Below are 27,958 nucleotides of genomic sequence, written 5' to 3' on the forward strand. Positions count from 1 at the left end.
CTGAGCTACTAGAGCACCCCAAAGAAAACTTAGAGGAAGTGTAAAAATATGGCATTTTCAATTAGTCTCATGTATAATTTTTAAAAATTTTTAAAATATTTATTCATTTGAGAGAAGAGAAAGGGGGAGAGAGCACAAGCTGGAAGAGAGGCAGGGGGGAGGGAGAAGCGGACTCCCTGCTGAGCAGGGACCACCCCCCACCCCATGTGGGACTCAAGCCCAGGATATGGAGATCATGACCTGAGCTGAAGGCAGATGCTGAACTGAGCCACCCAGGCGCTGCTCCCCCTTTTTAAAAAAAAAAGATTATTACTCATTTATTTATTCATGAGCGAGAACGAGAGAGTGAGAGAGAGAGAGGCCGAAAGAGAAGTAGGCTCCCCAAGGAGCAGGGACCCCAAAGCAGGACTCGATCCCAGGAGCCCGGGATCATGACCTGAGCCAAAGGCAGATGCTTAACCAAATGAGCCACCCAGGCACCCCCAGAAGCTAATTTTTAAAAATATTTTATTTATTTATTTGACAGAGAGAGTGAGAGTAGAACACAAGCAGGAACGCAAGCCACCCAGGCACCCCCAGAAGCATATTTTGTAAAGAAAAATAGCTTTATATGTGAATCATATCTCACTTAAAAAAATGGCTGAGACTTCCGTAATTCAAGATACACGAGGATTTTCAGGTTAAAATGTGCTCTGAGGGGCGCCTGGATAGCTCAGTAGGTTAAAGCCTCTGCCTTCAGCTTGAGTCGTGATCCCAGGGTCCTGGGATCAAGCCCCACATTGGGCTCTGTGCTCAGCAGGGAGCCTGTTCCTCCTCTCTCTCTCTGCCTATCTTTCTGCCTACTTGTGATCTCTGTCAAATAAATAAAATCCTTTAAAATAAAATGTGCTCTGAAAAACAAGCGAGATAAACTATAAACTCAGAGTAGCCAAACTATAGAATATTAAGAATAATAGAAAAATCTTGAAAGCTAACAGATTTACCTTCAAAGTAACAATTAGGTTGACAGTAAGCATCTTATCAATAACCAAAGGGTTCAGAAGACAATGGAGTACTACCTTAAACTTATCAAGATTAAAAAAAAAAAAAACCCAAAAAACAAAAACCTCTTTCAACCTAGAATTTTAAACTCGGCAATCATTGAGGAGTGAGCATCAAGAATTTAGTTTATGACCTCCCAGACACCAGCTTAGATTCAAAGTGCTTTCAGCCAAAGCCGTCCATTGACTTATTAACGCAGGTGTACAACATGGCACAATTCAGTGACTGGCAGGTTATCCATACCCCTTTAAATAACCGGTCAGTATATGTAAGCTCTTTCAATAACTTTATTGAATAGCCAAATTGATAAGTTAGCACAGTTCAAACAATTATTTGCATGGGTTACAAATGACTTTTTTTTACAGGAATAAAATAGTGAAAATTACAAACTGTAAAAAGGAAGACAAATCTTGTCTCTAACATTTAAGAGAAGCAAGATTTAACACAGCACATTGAAGATCAATACATATTTGAATTTGAGAACAAGAATTTAATGTTACAATATTATACACTACTTTACAAAATTAAAATTTCTATATAAGGATTATATTTGAAATAGTTAACAAAATCTTGAAATCACATTTGATGGTCCCCTAGATAATAGCTGTTATGCATCTTTGATTAGAAGAAATCTTTTGTTCTAATTATCGCAAAACAGTCTGTTAGACTTAATACATTACATTAAATTAAAAAAATGAAGTATATGCAAACTAAAATGGTATACAGCTTGAATGAATATTAATGTCAGATGTACAGAAATGTTATTTTAAAAATCCTAGAAATTAGAAAAATAGAGTACTTTTTATGGTAGAATTGCCATGCTCAGATTTAAATACCAAGATTGCCCTTGTCTGTTACTTTAGTAGTTGTAGATCTGTAGAAAATTTAAGGATAGTTCATAATTTACAACTACAATAAAAAAAATATGGCATAGTGTAAATATTAGTTGCTTTACGTCAAAAAGTAATACACGATGAGATAGCAGGTAGTGCCCTACAGCAAAAAAAAAAACAACCCCTAAACTAAACACATTCAGTATTGCAAAAAATAATTGCTTAATATCATTATCTCCAAAAGGTTCATTCATTCCCTCATTACCCAGAGAACAAATATTATGAATCTTAATTAAAGTTGTTTTTTATGACCTGCCTATTATAAAATTATTCTGGATTGCACATGTTACACACTATCTAAAATAATTTTTAAGGTGAAATTTTAAAAGTAAATTTGTGAAATATACTAACAAAGCATGTGGCAATAACAAGAGTCTTATCCACTTAGGGATGAAGTGAGGCACAAGGAAGATTACTGTCCCTAGAAGCACAAACTTTTCCCTCTGGAAGGTTCTTCACTACTATTAAGAAAGGACCTACAAATATCAACATTGACAGTTCACATTAAGAAGAGAATTTTAGTTATTTTAAGAAACATGAGTGCACAAGGATGACTCTGTTTCTTTAAAAGAGGGTAAAATACAAATTTATTTTAACTTGCTACAATTTGAAAATAGCTTCCTAATAATAATGCAGATTTCAAGAAAATTTCCAGTTAATGTGCCACTCGCATCCTGAAGATAAACCTTAACACTGCTTAAGGGAGATGATATTCCTATAAAATCCAATTAGTCTGACCCAGCAGGCAAGCAGTAGTGTATATTCTAATGGGACCTGCTTCTTAACTATCCCCAAACAACTCAGTTAAAGTCAGCTCATACTGATGTAAACCTGAAAGTTACTATTTCATTGGTGATCATATAAGACCAAGATTGTAAACACATTTTTCTAACCCATTAAAACAAAGAAACAAAAATATTTTCATCAAGTATTACACACGAACAACTTTTATGTTAAGAAGTTCATACAAGACAAGGTGAATCTGTGAAAAATGGGCCAAACTCTTTAAAGATATCCTATCACAGCACTTTAAATATATAAATGTATAATTTACCTATTTGTAAACAAAATCCACTCAATGGTTTTGACTATAATATTTCTCTGGCTCAATCAAAAAAGCAGACTCTTGAGCATGTTCAGAAATCAAGCTTCTACCATAACTTCAATATATTGGATTTGTCTAATCTTAATATCCACCAAATCAAACAGCAGCATTCATGCTTTAATAAGTTTTAATATATCCAAGAATAAATATCTAATGAGTGGCTTCCAATTATTAAACTTTTTAGAAAAATGTTACTAATGCATTTGAGACAGAATTTTAAAAACCTTTTATTTCTTTAATTCATCAATTCACCAATATAACACTTTTATTATACATCACAGAGCAGAAATGAACCAAACAAAGCCCATTTCAAGGATCAAGATAACCAAAGTTTCTCATCTCCCTATTACCATTGCCAGTCTCAATGTATTTATGAAGGCAGCTGATTCTTTTCACTGCAGAATATGATACTGGCTCCAACCAAGTCTTCTGCAGTCAAATCAGAAAACCATTTAATTAGTTTTCACTTCAAATCAAAGTGACTTTGTTCTTCAAGTATAGAGAATACTGACAGATTTTAAAGCTTGACTGTATTATTTCTTATTCTTCTTAAACTAGACTAGAGTTAGTTTACTCTGGTTTTAGTTAACATGATGATCCTTTTTCTTCTTTTAAAAAAAAGAACAGGTGTGGGGGATGGGGTCTAGCTTTTCTACATATATTTACTTCTGAAATTTTTTTGATCTTAAAAAGATCATTATCAATGGATTTGTAACATCCCTGCGACAGTCTCGTGAGGTTGTAAATGTAGCAGCCAAAATTTCAGGAAAAAAGGAGAAATATACATTTGAAACACAGAAGTCTTTATTTTACAAAATTTACTTTGCCTTTGCAATATTGTCTCATCCTATTTCAATCCCTAACAACTCAAACATTATTGGCAGCAAAGGAAAAAAGTATCCAGTCAAATGTATGTAGATAAATTTTGATTTGAAAAATACAGTATTTCAGAGTTTCATGTTTGATTCTCTGCTGTGGTCCTTTATTTGCTATAGTTTGTTGAAATCACAGTGAGAACATATAATCATCCCATTAGTCCACAAACCTAATAGAAAAGGAAAGTATTACACATTCTCAGGTGTTCCACATTATCATGACTTTAAGTCAAATATCTTCATTTGTTCATTTGTTCACTTGTTGTTGTATATGCAAGAGGAATTCATAATATGATAATGCAGATTCTGTTCTGTCTTCTACCATGTTTTGAAGGAAGTTTGCTTTCATTGGACTCTCATCCCTGAGGAATAAAAGATAAAAATATATACACTAGATACAATGTAATAGTAAAATAAAGTGGATTTGTCATGAGGCTTTTAACATACTCTTTACTAATAACTGGATATAAAGAATAAATGAGTAATATTTATTGAAAATCCTTTTTTTTTTTTTTTCCCTGAAGGGTTTGCCTAAGCATTAGGTCACATATGACTCAAAATAGGTCCTTGTAAAGCTAAACAAATTAGTGAAATAATTTGTTTAGCTTTACAAGCAAATGAAAAATTCAACTTACCTTATTACATAAAGTATGGGGAAAAATGGTCTCTGCTCTCTAAGCCAAGAGATGAATGCTATTATTCTGGCAGATTCTGGTGTATCAAGTTCTGGAAGGTCTGTCTGTTAAACAAAACCCAGCAATATCCAACTTACTTGAGTCACATATCTAAAGCATCATTTACAGTGCTTCTCAAACTTTATCATGTATACGAATCCCCTGGAGATCTTTTTTTTTTTTTAAGATTTTATTTATTTGACAGAGATCACAAGCAGGCAGAGAGAGGGGAAAGCAGGCTCTTCACGGAGCAGAGAGCCCGATGCGGGGCTCAATCCCAGGACCCTGGGATCATGACCTGAGCTGAAGGCAGAGGCTTTAACCCGCTGAGCCACCCAGGCGCCCCCCGCCCCCTGGAGATCTTAACCAACTGAGCCATCCAGGCACCCCTAATTCTAACTTTAAAATCGAAAATTATCCAAACAAATGCTATAGAGCTTAACAAATGCTTTCTCATGGATCAGTTCAGTTATTCTTCCATAAGCAAGAACATTCTTAATTTACAAATGAGGCTGTTAGTGACTTGTCCATGATTACAGAGCTGGTGACAAAGTTTATTATTACTTTCTTCAATAATATATATTATTCCAACTGTTACTAATCACAAATCATTAGCTTATTTGGCAATTAGATCAGTTCTTACTCCAAATCAGTGGTTAAAAGGACCCTGCCATAGACCAATGAAATGGTCCTGTGAGTCTCCATAATCACAATCACGATAAAACAGTCTTACCATAATCTGTGGAATTAATGCATAGTTTTGAACTCCTAGAACCTGGCTGAGAAAATTTTGTCCACAATTTTTTCCAACCCAAAGCATCAGTACCTGGGAATAGGAAAAAAATCATTTTGAGACGTGTGTAACAGTGAACTGCTGACTCACCTTTACCACTGAGTATGTTCTAAAAGATCAAAATGATTAGTATGTTTAGTGAGATTATACAGTCTTCAACTGAATAATAAGTACTTTTTTCCATGATGAGACATTTATGCTTATCATGAAAAGAGGCTATGGAGGGAGAAGGTGGCTCATACAAAAATGTATAGATTAAATAGCACATAATCTGTTCAGAAAAAGATATTAAAGGGAATGAAGATACAGCAGTATGCAGAGGCAAGGATCCAGATTAGTCAGACTACTCACAGAGCCTGCATCCATGAGGAAAGCTCCATCCCTGCTCAACTTCTCCACAGAAAGCTGAAGAATAGGTGGCTGAGGTATGGTGCGATCATTGATATTGAGTGCTCCCTGAGGAATTAAGCAAAAAAATTAAAGGTTTTAGACTTTATTTGAGACAGAGAAGAGGGGCAGAGGGAAAGGGAGAGAGAATCTCAAGCAGACTCTCCATTCAGCATGGAGTCCGATATGGGACTCGATCCCACAACCATGAGATCATGACCCAAGCCAAAATCAAGAGTCAGAGGCTTAACCGACTGAGCTACCCAAGTGCCCCAAAAAAGTTACAGCTTCTCAACACAACTTAATAACAATAATTAGATAGCAACAACTGACAAGATGGGTTCCCTCATGTCAAGGGAAAAAAAACTAAACTTTTTATCAGACCAAATGCCCATGGGGAACAAAACCAGGCAACATGGCTTGAGGTAGCAAGCACACACAAAATTCAGAAAAATTTGCAGACCCCTGCCACACACCTTATCAGGCTGTTGCCAGATCCTGAAGCTGCTATGAGAAGTATGAAAATGTATCCAGCTTGTCACTCTGCTCCTAAAGTTGCAATATGGGACCTCAGGCTGACCAGCCCTTAATAAGGACACAGAACTTGTGCCTATTCAAACTCGAGCTCAAACCTTCGCCTTCAGAGCAGACTTCTGGTTTGTAAACTCTCAGCACTAAAGCTTTCCTTTGCCTCTGACCAAATCTTTGCATTCCAAAAATTTTTGTTGACATGGTAATATGCAGTCACAATTAAAAAAATTTTTAATTTTAGTAAAAAAAAATTTTAATGTTACTTCCAAGACTTTGAAACTTAGCTAAATCAGTTATTCATATTTAAATATAAAGAAGATGAAATATTTATTGCTCATCTAAACAAACCCATTTTGAATCCCAATAAATCCAAATTAACTTCTGATTTTAACTATTATTTAAAATATATAATAAATGCAGCCAATACCTATGTATCCTGAACAGAAAAATGACTTCAGTGAGAACCAAATGAAGTCTGGAATTTAGTTAATAAATAATGGCTAACTGTGTGACTTAGGTTATGTGTACATGTGCGGGAGGAATAAAAGCCTAATGCAAATGAGACTTTAATAGTTCTATTAAGTTTGACATTAATTTATTAAGGCCAGAAATGGAAATTTCTCATTTATAATGGATACTACTATTCTCTGAAAACACACACACACATTTAAATATTCGTAACTATTAATTTTTGACCAAAAATTTTTGAGTACTTAAACTAAAGTGCTTGATTAAATCTTACCTAAAGGAAGAAGTAAATAAAATCCTGATCTATCAAGGGGTATGCCCCCTCCAGCATAAGGATTTAGCTTTAAAGAGGGAGTATTAATCACATTATCTTAAGACCTCTCACCTTAAGGTATGTGGGAACCACCATAAAGAATATGCAGTCTCAAGAGAGCCATTCAGAAATTTCCCCTAAAGGCTTGCTTTTTTTTTTTTTTTGAAGATTTTATTTATTTATTTGACAGAGAGAGAGACCGAGCACAAGTAAGCAGAGCCACAGGCAGGGCGAGAGAGAGAAGCAGGCCCTCCGCGGAGCAGGGAGCCCAAAGTGGGGCTCGATCCCAAGACCCTGAAATCATGACCTGAGCCGAAGGCAGGCGCTCAACGAACTGAGCCACCCAGGCGCCCTCCCTAAAGGCTTTCTAATGTGAAAGAAAAAAAGAATCTTGTCTTTCTCTCTGGTGGGAAAGAAAATAAGCGATCAGTGGCTCTGTTTTCTAGTCTCCTAGCAAAGACCCATAAGAAAGAATGAAGAAATAAAGGGGCAAATAATATTACAATTTAAATATTTTTTCTTTGGGGCGCCTGGGTGACTCAGTTGTTAAGTGGCTGCCTTCGGCTCAGGTCATGATTCTGGGAGTTCTGGGATCAAGCCCCATGTCTGGCTTTCTGCTCAGCAGGGAGTCTGCTTCTTGCTCTGCAACTCCCCACTATGACCCCCCCCAACCCAGTGCATGCTCTCTGTAAAATGAATAAATAAATCTTTAGAAAACAACAACAACAAAACTTTCCTCATTTCTACAATGGACTCAGAATAATTAGGGCATTAAAACTCCAAGAAATAGCCACTAAAAAAGTAATCAATCTTACCTCATCTGAGAGATTGTCAACTCTATACAAACTGGGATGAGTTGTGAGCATAAGGTAAACCAAGGGCTGATTTTTCACCTGACACATGGCAAAAATGCGTTCATCTAGACGTGCATTTGTCCCAGTCTGAAATGATTTCTGTAACAAAACACCACCCCCCATTAAAAAAGGGGGGTATTTAATAATAAGTATAAACAAAGCTTTGCAAATATCAGATGTTAAAAGAGTACCTTCAGACAGAATTAGCACATTTATTGTTAATTATTCTTTAAATGGATTCTGTTAAGTAGCTTTTAAAAAGTCACACATCTATTAAATTATGGCTACACTGCCACCTGAAAGAAACTAATTACATGACTACGGCAAAGTCATTAGGTCTCTCTGGTGTTTCCTAATCATTGAACTGTCTAAATATTCTATCTGCCATAAAGGGATAGTGATATAGAAATCTAAATAATACCATGAGAAGAATAAACTGCAGATGGCAAAATAAAAACATACACGAAGGACTAAAAATCTGTGTTTCGTAAATGTTAGGAGATGACTAATGGTGGTTAACTATCCTTGTTTCTCCCATAGTTAGAGAAATTAAACAACACAATAAAGGTTAAAAATCAACCAGAAAAATAGTAATAGAAATGAGGATGTTAATTAGCAGAATAAAAGTAGTAAATAGTAAGTTTTACTGATGTTTAAGTACTGAGTTTTAACTGATATATTAGCTTCATGGAGAGTATTAGAAGTTTTGGGGTAGGGTTTTAAGCATTCCTGGGGCTCCCGACTGGCTCAGTAGGTAGGATATGCAACTCTCGATTGTGAGGTTGTGAGTTACAGCCCCACAGTGGGTGCAGAGATTACTTAAAAAAAAAAAAAATCTTAAAAAAATTTGTAAGCATTCCTACTGATGGAAAGTTGTAGAAACAGGCAAAGAGCTAGCAGCAATGAGATGATATATTAAAACAAGTGGAAGTGCTATAAATAAAGATTGGAAAAGGTTCTTAAGCTTTTTGTTTGTTTGTTTTAATAATCTCTACTTCCAAAATGGGGCTTGAACTGATAACCTGGCATGCTCTATCGAAGGAGCCAGAATGAGGCCCAAGGCTCTCAAGATTTCTTTTTAAGTAAGCTCTGCACTCAACATGGCCTCAAACCCATGACCCTGAGATCAAGAGTTGCACGCTCTACCAACTAAGCCAGCCAGGTGTCCCAAGATCTTTAAATTAGTATGTTAATAGTCATAAAGAAAGAAAAAAGAATATTATGAGAAATGGAAGAAGCAAAGTTTATTTATTCATTCAATAACTATTTACTGATAGTCCATTATGTACTAAGAATTGTTCTTCCAGGTGATGGGACAATGTGGTAACTTTTCAAAAAAGGTAAAAATCCTTGCCCTCACGGACAAAAAATCCTAGTAAGGGAAAAGTAAATAATAAATAAGCAAAATATTGATATGTCAGTGTTAAATACTATGGAGAAAAGGGACGGAAGAGAAGTATATAATGTAGGTTAGGAACATTAGGTAAAGAAGTAAATAATATAGGTTAGAACACTGCACACTAAATGGGGAGATCAGGAAAGGCAGGCCTCAGTAAAAGGACAACATTTAACAAAAGACCTAAAGAGGGGAAAGCTCAGATTTTGAAGTATTAAAATTTAAGCATTTATTAATTTCTGTGCATTTATATTATATTCAGAAGTGGAAATACATAATTTGAGTTAAAGAAGCTAGAAGTTGATCCAAAACCCATTCTATTAGGATGAGTGGGTTGCCCTTCTTCCCTAGAAGAGATGACATACACCAGACAAGTCAATTCTGGAGTTCAAAAAAATATACAAATTGACGATTTTTGTAGTTTCCATCAATTTTGGAATCTGGGATGCTCTCCAGGTGATTTATTAACATGAGCTTTTTGATAAAATTTAATTGATATATTTAATAATGTGTAATATATATTTAAAATTAATAAACTTTACACCCTAAGTATAGAAGCTTGGACATTTTATTTTGGATACTGGAAAAATAAGCCTCTTCTGCCTACCAGCAGTAGGGGCAAAGGGCAGGCAGAGAAGACAAGTAATTAATATCAAATAAAAAACTCTACGAGACCATAGAAGGAAAGGCAACTGCCAGAGAGGTAACATTTAAACTCAAACACAGGAATAGGAAAGTATAATGCAGGTCATGGAAATAGGTGCACATGTATGAGAGGGAAAATCTAAGATTAAGTAGTAGTATGTGGGTGAAATGCTGGACAGAGCAGGAAAAAGCCAGAAGAGTTTTATGTTATGTGTGACTTCTTACATGAGCAATAAAACATATAGCTCTTGTTCTGGAAAACTGAAAAACTGATCATTGACATCTCTGATAATGTCAATGAATACTTGGTGAACATCTCTTACAAATACGGCACATGCTTTAAATCAGTATCTTATGAATTTATTAGGTTACAAATTGTTTCAAGGTTCAAGTAAGAGTCAAAGTCACTGTCCTCATAAAACTTAAACAGCTTAAAGTAATACATACAGTGTTTAGTGGTTCACGGGATAAAAATTTGGGCTACTGACATTTTCACTGTTTTAGTTTCTGGTTTTGATTCTCTTACCTGTTTAAGGAGAGCCAACACAAAGAGTGGGAAAAGCCGCAAAGAAAAAGGAACCATGAGCCCAGGCTGCTGGTTACTTAGGACTGAAGAACGATAAGCTGAAAGAGAGTCTATGACAGCATTCACTAGGGCATCCCGAGCATCACTCAGACTGGCAGTCACAGACCTGTCAACAGCTAACAGAGACAGAGGTAGGGACAAACAAGAGAAGAGAGAGAAATTTAGCTACCCCACTGTTAAGGATAGAAGAGATGTAATTTTTTTTATTATACAAATTCTCTCTCCAACTTATTACATAGATAAGCAGCCAAGGAAAGCACTTAAAAGCACACAGTTTGAAAAATCAAACCAAACTCCCCTGAAATGGGTCTCTATTTCCTAACTGTATGACAATATGGCAAGGAATCTAACCTTCATAAGCTTATCTATAAAATGCGAAAACTGGGGCACCTGGGTGGCTCAGTGGGTTAAAGCCTCTGCTTTCGGCTCAGGTCATGGTCCCAGGGTCCTGGGATCGGGCCCTGCATCGGGGTCTCTGCTCAGCAGGGAGCCTGCTCCCTCCTCTCTCTCTGCCTGCCTCTCTGCCTACTTGTGATCTCTATCTATCAAATAAATGAATAAAATCTTAAAAAAATTTTTTTTAAATGCGAAAACTGTATCTTGCTGGATCTAAGATGTTATTATGATCCACCATCTTATGTTATATACCACAGAGAAAGAAAAAACTCTGTAACTAAACATACATGCTCTCTTCACAGAGAATTTTATATTTATTGAAAGAGCTCTCAGGGAGCTAGTTAGATGATTCTTATCATTGGTCATGCCATTGTTCATATGCATTTCTGCATACTTGAAAATAATGTTTCCAAAAAAAATTTTTTTTTAAAGATTTTATTTATTTATTTGACAGAGATCACAAGTAGGCAGAGAGGCAGGCAGAGAGAGAGGGGGAAGCAGGCTCCCCACTGAGCAGAGAGCCCGATGCGCGGCCCGATCCCAGGACCCTGGGATCATGACCTGAGACGAAGGCAGAGGCTTTAACCCACTGAGCCACCCAGGCACCCCCCCAAAAATTTTTTTTTAAATACTAAAAGAACTATTATTGCTTTGAAGACTTCTCAAACTAGAACTAAACTCAATTCATGTGGTCTCAAAATTACAATCAATAAAGTAATGATATTAACAGCTACAACCAAATTTGTACATAGCCAAGAAAGAAGACCACTGTTACCTGGTCAATAGCAACTCTTTTTTTTTTTTAAAGTGGGCTCCACACCCAGTTTGGAGTTCAACAAGGGGCTTGAACTCATGGCCCTGTGATCAAGACCTGTGCTGAGACCAAGAGATGGATGCTTGACAGACTGACCCCACCCAGGTGCCCCAAGAGTAACTCTTAAGACTTCAATTGAAGACTTTTTTTTTTTAATATTTTATTTATTTGACAGAGAGAAATCACAACTAGGCAGAGAGGCAGGCAGAGAGAGAGGAGGAAGCAGGCTCCCTGCGGAGCAGAGCGCCCAATGCGGCGCTCGATCCCAGGACCCCGGGATCATGACCTGAGCCAAAGGCAGAGGCTTTAACCCACTGAGCCACCCAGGCGCCCCCAATTGAAGACTTCTTGATTTAAGATTTTGATAAAATGTGTGGGGGCCTGGGTGGCTCAGTGGGTTAAAGCCTCTGCCTTCACCTCAGGTCATGATCCCAGGATCCTGGGATCGAGCCCCACATCGGGCTCTCTGCTCCACGGGGAGCCTGCTTCCTTTCCTCTCTCTCTGCCTGCCTCTCTGCTTACTTGTGATCTCTGTCTGTCAAATAAATAAATAAAATCTTAAAAAAAAAAAAAGATTTTGATAAAATGTGAAAAAATGTGCATACTGGGATAAAGGAAATTTAGTAATAAAATTAATATTTGCGAAGCAAATTGTGAAAATTTTTTAAATCTACAAATACCGGCTGAATTATAGCTCTTGATGATAATAAAGATAATAAGAATGACCATATGATTACTAAAAAGTATTAGTTCAACAAAATATAAAGGTAGTGATCCTCATATTCTCAGGTCAAGATCTTTACTTCAATAGCATGTGAGACTAAAACAGGGTTGCACTCTTTATCAGCCTTCATTAAAGAAAAAAATTTCCCAATAGGAAATGTGAGAAAATGAGTAATTATTCCTAATATTGACAGATCTGAGTGTGAAGCAAATGGATGCAATGGCATCTTTCCTGAAGGAGAAAAAAATTAGGAATAAAAATGATGTTAAGCTCTATGTATTTGAAAGACCAAAACAGGCAACTATATCTGATATGGAAGTAAAGAAGTGAAGGTATCAGTAAATTTTCTCATAGCTCATGTGATCTGGCCAAGGCTGCAAACTTATCTGTGAGAGTAAACTGGTTTTTTAATCCTGAATTCCAAGACTCCAAGACTAAAGATCTTTACAGTTCAAAGTCTCTTGTAATCCAGGTTATAGAACTCATTAAAAAGCTATTAACCACTAGTAAAATTGAACATTAACTAAAATATGATATTTAAGCCCATCGTAGGCAGATTATGAGATAGAAAGCAGTTTAGTAGCTGCCTAAAACCAATGAGGGAAGGAGGAAGGAGTAGTGGGCAGTAACTACTGATGGGCATGAGTTTCTTTTTGGGGTGATAAAATGTTCTAAAATCAGGTTGAGATGAGGGCCACGCCATTCTGTAAACATACTATCAACAGTGGGGTTGTATTAGGTAAAATGGGTTATGTGAAGTGGTATATAAATTATATCCCAATAAAACTCTTAAAATTTTTTAAAAAATAAGGTTACCTGCAACAGATCCTTTCATTCAAGTAGTTACCTAGGAGGCATACAGAAGTTCTAAAACCCTGAAAACTTTAAAGGTACTTACTTAAAGGAAAAAAAAAAAAAACTAAGTGGATTTTTCTAATGTTATTATATTTGTGAAATATTTACAATAGCCAATAACGATTCTTACCCATATTGGCTAATAACCCTGAAATTGCTTGAACATCAGCTCCAAGAAAGACTTCATTCAGAGTTGAAACTACAGGCAAACACAAAGTATGAACACGAATTCTTCTTTCACCTTTGCGGAAAAGACAAAAATGATAGTAAGGCTACAACTATATTAAAAAATTTGTATTTTCTTGGAATCACTTCTTTTTAATTTAGAACCAAAAAGGGTTATTCAGTATGCAGAAATAGTATCAAAACTTCAAAAAGAAACAAAAAGAAAGAAACTTGAGTTTTATTCATTAAAGATTTTATTTATTTGAGAGAGAGAGAGACAGGGATCATGAGCGGTGGGCAGGGGGGAAGGGCAGAGGAAGAAGCAGACTCCCCATTTATCAGGGAGCCTGATGCAGGACTCAATCCTAGGACCCTGGGATCATGACCTGAGTCAAAGGCAGACACTTAACTGACTGAGCTACTCAGGTGCCCTCTTATTTTTTCACTACAAAATTCTTTTTGTTTGGAGCATCTGACTGGCTCAGTCGGTTAAACATCTGCCCTGAGATAATAAGGCTCAGGGTCATGATCCTGGCATCCTGGGATCAAGCCCTGGTTCAGGTTTCCTGCTCAGTGGGGACTCTGCTTCTCCATCTCCCACTGCCCCTCCCCTCTACTTGTGCTCCCACTCTTTCTCTCCCTTTCAAATAAACAAAATTTTTAAAAAAATTCTTTTTGTTCAAGTTACAATTGAAAAGGGATCATAATCAAATGGTGGTAACATGCTAGCTTAAAAATCTCTTTTCTGAATCTTTTGGTTATTTTATCTTTTTTATTAATATAAATTTTGAATTACACACATTGTATACATGAATTATATAAATACATAATGACCACACTACTTCCACACGTGTTCTAGAGTCTGTTTTGACATTTAAAGTCCAAAGAAATTTTATACTTTCCTCTTTAATCACAGAAAAAAACATTTATTTTATTTTTTCAGTGTTCCAAGATTCATTGTTTATTCACCACACCCAGCAGAAAAAAACTTTTTAAAAAAAATCAATTAATACAATTATTTTCTCTTTAGTAATTACCCATAATAAAAATCAATAAATACAGAAAAATGAAAACTTTTTGATAACCATCAAATATCAGATATTATGTCAACCTTTTAAAAATTTCTAACCAGTAAAACCTTGAGCACTAATGAAAAAGAACAAGTCAAAAAAAGTAGAGATGATATTCATACTACAACCTACTGATACATGAAGAATGATGAAAATGTACATATGAGGAACTCATTAAATTACTATTAAAAAGGAGAAATAATATCTGCAAAAAAGGGTAACACTGTTTAGAGTTTCTATTCTAGTCAAAAACAGTGAGAGCTAAAAGAAAACAGTTACAATAATTAGTCTATCAACAACAACAAATAAACATACAGAGAGACATGCAGAGACATACACACACACAAAATCAGAGGCTGAAATGGAAAGGGCACTTGATGGGACCATGAACTGGTGAAATCATTCTGAAAAACAATCTGACAATACTAAGATTTTTCTAAACAGTCAGCCTGACACTAAGTAGACTTTCAGTAAATATCTGTTAAAAACAATGGCTAAAGAAAATAAATACAACACATCTTAGCTTTACCAGGAATAGCAACAAAGCTCTTAAGATGAGAAATACTCTTCTGGCTTAATAGAAGTGAGCATCTCCAAAGGAGAGGGCGTTCATTAAAAGGCAAAGAATACATGACCAAATAAAAAAATTTACCTTTGCCACAACACAATGGATTTATAGTTAACTACACTGGATTGTAATCTTAAAAATCTGTTAAAAGTGTAGATCTCATGTTACATGTCTTTGCCACAATAAAAACAAACAAACAAACAAAAAAAACCAATTTACCTTTGCTGGACGTATACAAGAGTGCAGACTGAAAGGAAACCAACTGAGTGTCAGTAAGACTCTCTTCCACAGACATCTGTACTGCATATCCAGCATCTGGGTTTACATTAGGCAAAGACAGTAAGTCTGTTGACCGAACAAAGAAGTTCCCATGGAAAGTATGAATGGAAAGACCTAGAAGAGAAAATTTTACCAAGATGATTTACATAAGGCAATATATAGATACTTACATTTTATCTTTCTCACCTATCAGACTGACAGAGTAAATTTAAAAGGTTAGTTGTGGAGCGGGGGAGAAAGTTTAGTTTTGGGCGCCTGGCTGGCTCAGTTGATTAAGGGTCTGCCTTCCGCTAGGCTGATGATCTCACGGTCCTGGGATCCAGCCCTGTGTTGGGTTCCCTGTTCAGCAGGAAGTCTGTTTCTCCCTCTCCCTCTGTGAATGCTCTCTCTCTCACTCTTGCTCTTGCTCAAATAAATAAATAAAATCTTTTTTTGAAAGATTTTATTTATTTATTTGACAGACAGAGATCACAAGTACGCAGAGAGGCAGGCAGAGAGGGGGAAGGGAAGCAGGCTCCCTGCCGAGCAGAGAGCGGGATGTGGGGCTTGATCCCAGGACCCTGGGATCATCACCTGAGCTGAAAGCAGAGGCTTTAACCCACTGAGCCACCCAGCCATCCCAATAAATAAAATCTTAAAAAAAAAAGGTGGGGGAAAGTTTAGATGTGAGGGGTGCCTGGGTGGCTCAGTCAGTTGAGTATCCAACTCTTAATCTCAGCTCAGCTCTTGATCTGAGAGTTGTGAGTTCAAGCCCCTCACTGGGCCCTACGCTGGGTGTACAGCCTACTTAAAAAAAAAAGTTTGCACGTAATATTGTGATTTGTAATAAGAAATAGGTACTTGATCTTCACTCATTGACAGCACAGAACTCCTAAACTCTTAGGACGATCTAAGAGATGAAATTCACAAAGGTATCTTCTGCTATGTTGATGGAGTGATCTTTGATAAGCACCTATGTAACCAAAGGGTGGGGGCTGGTTACCAGAGGACCCAACCATGTAATCAGAAGGTTGGAAATTACAGTCCAACCTGTCCCCCACCAACAACCTTTGGGAAGGGGAGAGGAACTGGAGGTGGAGTCAGTCATCAATGGCCAAAAAGCTTCCAGACTGGTGAACACAAAGAGATTTGGGGAGAGTGGAGTGCTTAGAGAGAACATGGAAGCTGCAGAAGCTCTATGCTCTTTCCCTCTCTATACCTTCCCCTATACATCTTTTCCATCTGACTGTTCCTGAGTTACATCCTTCTATAATAAACCAGTAATCTAGAAAGTAAAATGTTTCTCTGATTTCTGTAAGCTTCTCTGGCAAATTAATTGAACCCAAAGAGGGGGTAGCAGGAACCTCCAATCTATAACCAGCCAATCAGAGCACAAGAACCAGAAACAGAAAGCTACTTGGTAACTAACTGGTGATGAGTGACATTACTACCTGAGTTGTTTGGAGATGTGGTGACCTTACAGAAGTATTGGATACCTTACATATTACAAAGGCTTTATTGTCAGCTGTTTTACTCATTTTTTCTTTTTTTTTTTTTAAAGATTTTATTTATTTATTTGACAGAGAGAGAGATCACAAGTAGGCAGAGAGGCAGGCAGAGAGAGAGGAAGAAGCAGGCTCCCCGCAGAGCAGAGAACCCGATGCGGGTCTCGATCGCAGGACCCGGAGATCACGACCCGAGCCGAAGGCAGCGGCTTAATCCACTGAGCCATCCAGGCGCCCCACTCATTTTTTCTTTTTATTACAGTGACAGATAATAGAGAACTTCATTTGACACATGGCATGACGGAAAGATTTCAACATCTATCTAGTGGACAGGTCTGTGGAATCTTATATATCGGTATCTTTTTTTTTTTTTTTTTGGTTATTTCATATAATCTTTCTACAATCTTTCTACTTTAAAAAAATTATTGCTTCATACCTCTTAACATTATTTTATTTATTTATTTATTTTTAAAGATTTTTAAAGATTTTATTTATTTGTCAGAGAGAGAGAACACAAACAGCAGGAACAGCAGGCAGAAGGAGAAGAAACAGGCACCTGATAGGAGCAATTTCCTAGGACCCTGGGATCATGACCTGAGCTGAAGACAGACGCTTAACTGAGCCACCCAGGCATCCCAGAACAACATTATTTTAAAATCTGAATAAAGGGGCGCCTGGGTGGCTTAGTGGGTTAAAGCCTCTCCCTGGTGCCCCCAATTTTTTAAAATGAGAGAGATAATTCACGTACCATAAAAAATCACACATACAGTGTACAATTCAGTGGCTTTCAGTACATTCAAAATAGTTTCTATTTTCTGGGGTGCCTGGGTGGCTCAGTGGGGTAAGCCTTTGCCTTCAGCTCATATCATGATCCCAGGGTCCTGGAATCGAGCCCTGCACTGGGCTCACTGCTTAGTGGGGAGTCTGCTTCTCCCTCTCCCGCTCCCTTGCTTGTGCACTGTAAAATAAATTTAAAAAGTCTTTTAAAAAAAAAAGTTTCTACTTTCTTTTATAATGTTTCTTCAGATTCTTTTTTTTTTAAAGTAGGCTCCACGCCCAATGTGGTACTCGAACTCACAACCCTGAGATCAAGAGTTGCATGCTCTAGCAACTGAGCCAGCCAGGTACCTCTCTTCCCTATTCTTAATTTCATATTCCATTAGCTTTAAGTAAAATCTCTTATAAAAAGAACTTTTTTTTTCTTTAAAGATGTATGTATTTATTTATATATTTATTTGACAGAGAGAGAGAGGGAGAGAGAGAGATGTCACAAGTCAGCAGAGAGGCAGTCAGAGAGAGGGGGAAGCAGGCTCCCTGCTGAGCAGAGAGCCCAATGCGGGGCTTGATTCCAGGACCCTGAGACCATGACCTGAGCCACTGAGCCACCCAGGCACCCCAAAATAAACTCTTATTAAGCAAACCTTATGAAATAATGTTAGCTGAAAATGTTTATTTACTGATACCAAAGCAACACATCTATGTAAGTGTAAAAAAAGTACCCCCACCTTTTGTACACCGAATCCTCATGACTGCCTCAAAGCCAATCTTTCGGGTGAGGTATCTCTGTAGTTCCTTCTGTAATTTCTGTACTTGTACTGGGTTCTGCTGATGGTGGTAAGAAGGATAGTAATAGACACTACCTGCTGAATACCGAGAAATACAACCTGGAAGAAAACACATCCTTTTTAAAAATTCTGCAATTAACGATTACTGCATGAAAAAACTACTGGTGTTTGAATCAGTCTTGCCTCAGCCTCCCAAAGTTTTATCAAAAAGAGACTATTTCATCCTTTTAAATAGCAGTATAAAATCTATTATAAACGTTCAGAAATATATAAATAAATGTTTAGAAGATCAAAGGTTTATAAGAGACTGATTAACTCTCTCAAAGGAATAAAAATTCCTTCACTTTGTCCTTTAGAGTATCATCATATAAATGTCATTTTCACATTCACTTGAGAAAAATAATCATGAGGAAGAACTCACCCAGAGAAGCCAAGTCAGAATACTGTCCACTGAGAAGGAATAAGTCTACGGCTACCTGCTGACCAGAACAATCTAAGGCTAATTTCTTGTAAAAGTCAGTGGATGGTGTCAAGTGAATCTCCTGTTAATAATAAATTACAAGAAAGAAAAAAATTTTTAATTATTAAATTGTCATAAAATTTAAAAACCTATCTCTTGGTATGTATATATATATATTTATACTTATATTATATATTTATATATATATAAAACCTATCTTTTAGTGTGTGTGTATATATATATATATACACACATACACCAAGATGTTACCAATTATCCTTGGGCATGCTAAAAATACTTTTCAGTTCTTCGTTTTCTCAGTAAAAAACATGTACTGCTTAAGGATTTTCTATTTTCTACTTTTAAAAAGAAATACATCTGGGGCGCCTGGGTGGCTCTGGTTTAAGCCTCTGCCTTCGGCTCAGGTCATGATCTCAGGGTCCTGGGATCGAGCCCCGCATCGGGCTCTCTGCTCAGTAGGGAGCCTGTTTCTCCCTCACTCTCTGCCTGCCTCTCTGCCTACTTGTGACCTCTCTTTCTGTCAAATAAATAAATAAAATATTAAAAAAAAAAAAGAAATACATCTATTGTGCTAATTTCAATAATCTATTAAATGCTTAGAATGCTGGAAAGTGTTCTAAACAATTCATGTGTAATATCTATGTAGACCTTTGAACTATTATAAGAAGCAAGTACTATAATTATTTTCACTTTATAAATAAACATAAGGAAACAGAAGGGCAAAGAAATTAATTCTTCAAGCTCGTATATCTAAAAAGCAGTTGAGGGACGCCTGGGTGGCTCAGTCGGTTAAGCATCTGTCTTTGGTTCAGGTCATGATCCCAAGGTCCTGGGATCGAGCCCCACATCAGGCTCCCTGCACAGCAGAGAGCCTGTTTCTCCTTCTGCCTGCTGCTTCCCCTGCTTGTGCTCTCTATTACAAATAAATAAAATCTTTTAAAAAATAGTAGTAAAAATGATAAAACAAAAAGCAGAATTTAGACAGACTGACTCCAGGACTGACACCATCATTGTTACAGTATATAGCAACTCTTATCATCTTTTGAACAATACACACCTCAAACCAAGTTTGTATACACAAAGTGCTCAAAAGCAATCCATGGCAGTCAATAAGGCAGACTACTTTTTAGCTGTCACCCACATTCTACTTTGTTCCTAAAAGGTATATTCTTTAGACTGCCAGACTTTCTTATTAAAGGCAGGCTGCACTGCCAGCAGCCTGCTAAAGATCCAAAAATAAGGTAAGAGTGAATCAGGTGGTAAGTGTAACAAAATAGAAATTTTGACATAAAAGAGAAATGCTTTGTCTCTTTCCTTATACTCCCTCCTATCCACAATTGAAAAATAAATGAACAGGCTTTGTGGTCAAGGGACAGAGAGAGTCCCAGAATATATGGTAACATACATTTGATGACTTTCTAACCTTAGCAGATGACCTCTGGTTGGGCTCCTCTCGTGGTCTCAGGGCTCCCACTCCAAGAGTAGGAAGTTGTGTTTGAAAGACAGACATTCGACCACCAGTTGGGGACATCAGCTTAAAGGCAGCCTGAAGTGCAGGACCCAAGGCACTCTGGGTTTCCAGGGTCTTGGTGAACATTTGTGGCAAAGTTTTCAGTAAATCTTGAACAAGCTTGTAAAATAAAGCAAGAAAACTCAAAGATGTTAACAATTAAAAACTTCTTCCACAAAAGTCAGTAACTAATACAGTAGACAAGACACTGAGTCATGATGATGGTCAGAGAATCTACAGACAGTACAGTAAACAATGAAGTTGGCCAAATGACAAGAAAGCCATTTTAAGTCAACATTATAAATTGGCAAGCAAGACAAATCAAAATTGGGGCCTTACAGTTCTTGCACATGCAGTAGTCCAGCAAGACTATAAGTCCAAAATGTATCCAAAAGAACCATCACAGTTTAGATTTGATTTCTTTTAATGCCATCAAACATGGCCTTCTCAATCACCTCTACACACTTTATTCTTTTCAGTTCCAAAGCGATTTAACTCTTCCCTACTGAAAAGTCTAAGATAGCCAGTAAATTTTCCAACTAGTAATACCACTACAAAAGAAAAACAAAATGAAAAACTACTACCTATTCAGGTTAGGTTGTACAAATAAAGAGAGTTAAAGGGAAAAAAAGTACTTCACACTATGGTGAAGTCACTGTTGCCAACAGCTGAGACCATAGACTTGCTAGTTAAAATGTTACCCCTACGGCATATATGCATGTACAGGGTAGACAACATCCCCCCTTCAGACACATTCTGTTCACCTCTCACTGTATTATGTCATGGCAATTTCCAGGCAGGGAATAAGTTTCTTCTGAACTGACCCCAATGACACTCTGTGAATCAGAAAAGCAAAGGGCACTGAAAGCAGCCTCGCTAAAGTGCTTCTACGTAGTGACCAGAAGCTTATCTGAGCAACCCTCCCCATTTCCCAAATGGTGGCAAGGCAGGTTTCCTTCAGGTTTTCCTTTATGAAATAGGTTTATCTTCTACCCTATTACAAAGTATCTTGCTACATTAGACTTAAGAGCCATCAGTTCAAGGGTAAACTCAAGATCTGTTCATCTGGTGAATTTTAACTAACAGCAAATATAAAATGTTATACATCTTAGAAATGCCTCAGAAAGAAAAAAAACTGTACTTAAAGTTCATTTTGAAAATACATTCCTTCAATATTTCAAAAAAATGTGTCAGATAAGAAAATGTAACTTACCTCTTTACTTTCATTTAAATTTACTAATAAGTTCTCTGGCATAGGTATAAAAACATCTGAAAAAATAAATAAATATTTCTTTCAAACAAAACTTAATTGTTAATGATGTTCCAAACATTTAACACTGATATAATTAACCACCTCCAGGGATGCCTGGGTGGCTCAGTTCGTTAAGCATCTGCCTTTGTCTCAGGTCACAATCCCAAGGTCCTGGGATAGAGTCTGGTGTCAGGCTTCTTGTTCAGGAGGGAGCCTGCTTCTCCCTCTGTCTGCTGCTCCCCCTGCTTGTGCTCTCTGACAAATTAAATCTTAAAAAAAAAAAAAAATTAACCACCCTCATAATTTAAAAAAAAGTGACTTCTTCTATTATATAAGCACTGTCTACATATATTCAAAAAGCCACCAAAGCAGCACTGATTTAGGTATTTATTATAACTTATGTTACCATACAAAAGGTAAATAGGCTCCTGATTAGAAAATATTGATCTGTAAACACTCAGTACAGGTTTGCACAAGTGCTCTGCTTCTTAAGTTAAAGCAAGAGTTTAGAATCTTACATTCTTGCTTATTAGCCCATGAAACTAGTAGTCTTGGCATTAAAAAAAAAAAATGTTGACTAAGATGATACACAAGAATGCTAGGTCTTTACAAAGAAGTAATGGAGCCCAACAACAGCTCTGTCATTCAAAAAGCACATACTGTCTCATAAAGAAGGTCCCAACTAGAGCCTATACTTATGAGACTAAAAAATCAGGTAAATCAGATGGTATGCTAACTGACCACTTCAGATGAGCTCCTCAGGATTCAAATTCATTCTTACTTAGGAATTAAATTCTCTTCCTTTAAAAGGAAGCAAACTGTGGGTGGTGGTGAAGGATTATAAGAAGTCTTACTTTCCACATTATGGTACTATTTTTTTTTTAAGGCTCATTATAATGTTCATAAAAAATAATACTAAAATACTATTTGTAACATTAAATATTTACTTTAGCTGCCACACAAAAATTCTATAGTTGGGGCACCTGGGTGGCTCAGTTGGTAAAGCATCTGCCTTCGGCTTGGGTTTTGATCTCTGGGTCCTGGGACTGAGCCCCTCATCAGGCTTCCTGTTCAGCAGGGAGTCTACTTCTATCTCTCTCCCTCTTTCCCCTTCCCCCTCCGCATCTCTCTTTCTCTCAAATAAATTAGAAAAATATTTTGACAAAATTCTTTTTTTTTTAAGATTTTATTTATTTATTTGACAGAGAGAGATCACAAGTAGACAGAGAGGCAGGCAGAGAGAGAGAGAGAGGGAAGCAGGCTCCTGCTGAGCAGAGAGCCCAATGCGGGACTCGATCCCAGGACCCTGAGATCATGACCTGAGCCGAAGGCAGCAGCTTAACAGACTGAGCCACCCAGGTGCCCCAATTTTGACAAAATTCTTGTTGACAGTTGACTATTTAGATTTTTTTTCTTTAAAGAACGTTTTGAGGCGCCTGGATGGCACAGTCAGGCGTCTCATTCTTGTTTTCTGCTCACATCGTGATCTCAAGCCCCATGTTGGGTTCCACACTTCACATGGAGGCTGCCTAAGACTCTCTCCCTCTGCCCCTCCCCCCACACGCTCTCTAGCTCTCTCTCAAATCAATCTTAAAATTAAAAAAATGTTTAATAAGTTTAATTAAGATATAATTCCCGTATCATAGAATTCACCCTTATAGAAGATAACAATTCAGTGATGTTTTTATATATTCACAGAATTGCAAATCATCACCACTAATTCCAGATCCTTCTTATTATCCCAAAAGGAAACACCATGTGAACTCTTCATGTCCCTGCTAACTCCCAGAGTGCTAGGAACCCACCAGTCTGTCTGTGGATGTGCCTATCCTGGACATTTCATATTTTTAAAAATAGTTTATTTATTTTATTTTATTTTAAAGATTTATTTAACAGAGGGAGAGAGATCACAAGTAGGCAGAGCAGCAGGCAGAGAGAGAAGGGGAAGCAGGCTCCCTGCTGAGCAGAGAGCCCGATGTGGGGCTCGATCCCAGGACCATGAGATCATGACCTGGGCCAAAGGCAGAGACTTAACCTACCAAGCCACGCAGGCGCCCCTAGTTTATTTAGAGAGAGAATGCATGATAGGGGTGAGTGGCAGAGGGAGAGGCAGAGAATCCCAAGCAGACCCCATGCCCAGCATGATCCAAGATGAAACCAATAGTCCAACGCGTAACTAACTCTTGATTTCAGCTCAGAATATGGTCCCAGGGTCATGATCTCGGGGATGTGAGATCAAGCCCTACATTGGACTCTGCACCCACGGGGCAGTCTGCTTGGAATTCTCTCTCCGTCTGCTCCTCCCTCATGTCCCATCCACACACACACACACACACACACACACACACACACACATACACACACACACACACACACTTTCTAAAACAGATAGATAAAATTTTAAAATAAAAAGAGTCACAGTATGAGGTACTTTATGACTGGCTTCTGACATTCAACATAATGTTTTCAAGGTTCACTATGTTGCAGCACCTATCAGTACTTTATTCTTTTTTACTGACAAATAGTATTTCATGGTATGGATATACTTTTTATTTATCCATTCATCAAATAATGGGCATTAGGGTTGTTTCTACTTTTTGGCTATGTTGCTATGAACATCCACATGTACATTTTCCTACTTTTCTTGAGTATATATATATATATTGACTAGAATTGCTCGGTCATATGATAACTCTATGTTTATAAACTTTTGGAGCAAGTGGTAGACTATTCCATAGTGGCTGCAGTATTTTCCATTCCAACCAGCAGTGTCTGAGAATTCCACTTCCTCCACATTCTTGCAAATACTTTACTTGTTACTATCTTTTCTTAAATCCCTGCTATATGACATCCAGCAAGGGACACTCCATCCATCAGCTTATGTATAAAACTGAGAGGTTGGACCTTATCAGTGAACTCACAATTTGGCCCATCATCAGAATCACCTATTCAGCAATTTTATTTCATGCAAAATAATTATCTGGTTAGGGAATGAATGAATAACCAGGCTGGTTTGTTGTGAGATTAAAAACAACCAAGACAGAAGCAGGGGCTCTCTTCAACTATTGTCCTTTAAAGATGTATAGTGAATCCTCACTATTTATGGATTCTGTATTTGCCAATTTGCCTACTAAAATTTTTTTCAAGATTTTTATTTATTTATTTGACAGAGAGTGAGAGAGAGAAAGAAAGAGCACAAACAGGGAGAGTGGGAGAGGGAGAAGCAGGTTCCCCTCTGAGCAAGACCCATAACCAACTGAGCTCACCCAGGCACCCCTACTCACTAATATTTATTTGTAACCCCAAAACCAATACTCATGCTGCTTCTATGGACATTCATAGACATGGTCAGAGCAGCAAAACAATTTGAATTCTGAATCTGAGATTTTCGAACTAGTCTCATCGTGGTCTTCATTTGTATTTCCCTGATAACTTATGATACAGAGCATCTTTTCAAGTGCTTACCAGCCAACTGTTTATAGAAAATATTGAATACTGTGTATTGAATAGAGACATGTCTATTCAAATCATTTACCTACTTTAAATTGTGTTTTTCTTGTTCAGTTGTAGTTCTTTCTATAATGCAGGTATAAATTCCTGTATCTTTTTTTAAAGATTTTATTTATTTATTTGACAGAGAGAGAGAGATCACAAGTAGGCAGAGAGGCAGACAGAGGGAGGGGGAAGCAGGCTTCCCGCTGAGCAGAGAGCCGATACAGGGCTCGATCCCAGGACCCCAGGATCATGACCCGAGCCGAAGGCAGAGACTGTAACCCACTGAGCCACCCAAGTGCCCCACAAATTCCTATATTTTTAAAAAAGATTTTATTTATCGGGGCGTCTGGGTGACACAGTAGGTTAAGTGTCTGCCTTCGGCTCAGGTCATGATCTCAGGGTCCTGGGATTGAGCCCTCATCAGGCTCCCCATTCATTGGGTGTCTGCTTCTCCCTCTGCCCCTCACCCTGCTTGTGCTCTCTCTCTCTTCTCTCTTTGTCTCTCTCTCTCAAATAAAATAAAATTAAGATTTTATTTATATACCTGACAGAGAGAAAAAAGGTAGCAAGTGAGAGAGAGAGAGAGCATATGCTTAAGAAGGAGGAGCAGCAGGGAGAGGGAGAGGGAGAAGCAGGCTCCCCATTGAGCAAGGAGCCCGATGCAGTGCTCAATCCCAAGACCCTGGGATCTTGACCTGAGCCAAAGGAAGTTCAAATGACTGATCCACCCCAGGTGCCCCTAGATATAAATTCCTGATCAGATATATGATTTGCAATATTTTCTCATTCTGTGGGTTGCCTTTTTACATTCTTTTTTTTTTTTTTAAGATTTTATTTATTCATTTGAGAGAGAATGACTGAGAGAGAGCATGAGAGAGGAGAACATCAGAGGGAGAAGCGGACTCCCCAAGGAGCTGGGAGCCTGATGCGGGATGAGATCCCGGAAGTCTGGGATCATGACCTGAGCCGAAGGCAGTCACTCAACCAACTGAGCCACGCAGGCGCCCGCCTTTTTACATTCTTGATTGTGAAACACAAAAGTTCTTAATTTGGGGGAGTACCTGGGTGGTTCACTTGGTTAAGCGGCCAACTCTTGATTTACATACATGTCATGATCTCAGGGTTGGGAACTTGAGCCCCATGTAGGGCTCCGTGCTCAGGAGAGTCAGCATGAGATTCTGTCCCTGTCCTCTGACCCTCCCCCTTCTTGTGTACTTGCTCTCTAAATAAATAAATAATCTTTTAAAAAATTATTTTTTTAATTTTGAAGAAGCCAAATTATCTATTTTCCTTTTTCTTTTTTTTCTCCAAGATTTTATTTATTTATTTGACAGAGATCTCAAGTAGGCAGAGAGGCAGGCAGAGAGAGAGGAAGAAGCAGACTCCCTGAAAGCCTGATGCAGGACTTGATCCCAGGACCCTGAGATCATGATCTGAGCCGAAGGCAGAGGCTTTAACCCACTGAGCCACCCAGGCACCCCTTCCTTTTTCTTTTTATCTAAAGTAATCTCTACACCCAACATGGGGCTCAAATTCATGACCTGAGATCAAGTGTCAGATGCTCTATCAAGTGAGCCAGCCATTTTTTATTTTGTTGTTTGTACTTCTGGTGTCATATCTAAGAAATCACACCCTAAACCAAGGTCACAAAGATTTATTTCTGTTTTCTACTATCAGTTTTAATCTCACACTACAGTCTATGATCTATTTTGAGTTATTAATTTTTCTTAACTGTGGTAAAAGTATACATAATACAGAAAATTTATCAGCTTAACCATTTATTTTTAGTTAGTTTGTTTGTTTAAGTAAGCTCTATGCCCAATGTGGGGCCTGAACCCCACAGGCCTCCCCACCTTCTTTTTAAGATTTTTCCAAAAACATGTATTTATTTATTAGTGAGAAAGAGCAATCAAGCATGGGTGGGGAGAGGCAGAGAGAGAAGCAGACTCCCTGCTTAGCAGGGGGCCCAGTGTGGGGCTCCATCTCAGGACCCCAGGATCTGGACCTGAGCCGAAGATAGACACTCAACCAAATGATCTACTCAGGCTCCCCTTCCTCCTCTTTAATATGATTTAAGGTAAGGGTCCAACTATATTCTTTTGCATGTTTACTTTTCCCAGAACTATTTGTTGAAAAGAATGTCTTCTCCCCATTGAATTGTCTTGGTATGCCTGTCAAAAATCAATTCGGAATAGGGAATCTTGGGGCCTCAGTTGGTTAAGCATCCAACTCTTGCTTTCAACTTAGGTCTTGATCTCAGGTTGTGGGATTGAGCCCCATGTCCGGCCTGCACTGGGCGTGGAGACTACTTAGGATTCTCTCTCTCTCTCTCTCCCTCTCTCCTCCCCCGACCCCCGGACTTGTGCCCACATGCTCCCTCCCTCCCTTTCTCAATAAAAATAAATAAATCAGGGTTGCCTGGGTGGCTCAGTCGGTTAAAGACCCTTCAACTCAGGTCAGGGTCATGATCCTGTGATCCTGGGATCAAGCCCCACATCAGACTCTGCTCAGCGGGAAGCCTACTTTTCCCTCTCCCTCCTACTGTGCCTACTTGTACTCCCTCTGTCAAATAAATAAGTAAGTTCTTTAAAGATTTTTTTTTTTTGACAGAGAGAGAGATCACAAGTAGGCAGAGAGGCAAGCAGAGAGATGGGGGAGAGCAGGCTCCCCGCTGAGCAGAGAGCCCAATACAGAGCTTGATCCCATGACCCCGAGATCATGACCCAAGTCCAAGGCAGA

At 37.9% G+C, this 27,958-nt stretch overlaps 1 protein-coding gene across 2 annotated transcripts in view; it reads right to left on the reverse strand.

Moving 5' to 3' along the window:
* Nucleotides 1-1,310: 1,310 nt before the first annotated feature.
* SEC24A (SEC24 homolog A, COPII coat complex component) overlaps nt 1,311-27,958 on the reverse strand; it is a 65,862-nt gene continuing 39,214 nt past the window's right edge. For both annotated transcript variants that reach the window (XM_045999535.1, XM_045999534.1), the window contains exons 12-23: nt 21,686-21,741; nt 20,386-20,592; nt 18,903-19,023; nt 18,422-18,580; nt 15,373-15,546; nt 13,481-13,591; nt 10,502-10,677; nt 7,896-8,033; nt 5,733-5,837; nt 5,322-5,414; nt 4,550-4,653; nt 1,311-4,276 (exon numbers count right to left, since the gene is read on the reverse strand). In XM_045999535.1, coding sequence (XP_045855491.1) covers nt 4,162-4,276; nt 4,550-4,653; nt 5,322-5,414; nt 5,733-5,837; nt 7,896-8,033; nt 10,502-10,677; nt 13,481-13,591; nt 15,373-15,546; nt 18,422-18,580; nt 18,903-19,023; nt 20,386-20,592; nt 21,686-21,741 — 1,559 coding nt within the window. In that variant the 3' untranslated portion in view covers nt 1,311-4,161. The remainder of the gene's footprint in view (nt 4,277-4,549; nt 4,654-5,321; nt 5,415-5,732; nt 5,838-7,895; nt 8,034-10,501; nt 10,678-13,480; nt 13,592-15,372; nt 15,547-18,421; nt 18,581-18,902; nt 19,024-20,385; nt 20,593-21,685; nt 21,742-27,958) is intronic.

The sequence above is a fragment of the Meles meles genome, chromosome 3 (assembly GCF_922984935.1).
Source record: "Meles meles chromosome 3, mMelMel3.1 paternal haplotype, whole genome shotgun sequence".
Lineage (NCBI taxonomy): Eukaryota > Metazoa > Chordata > Mammalia > Carnivora > Mustelidae > Meles > Meles meles.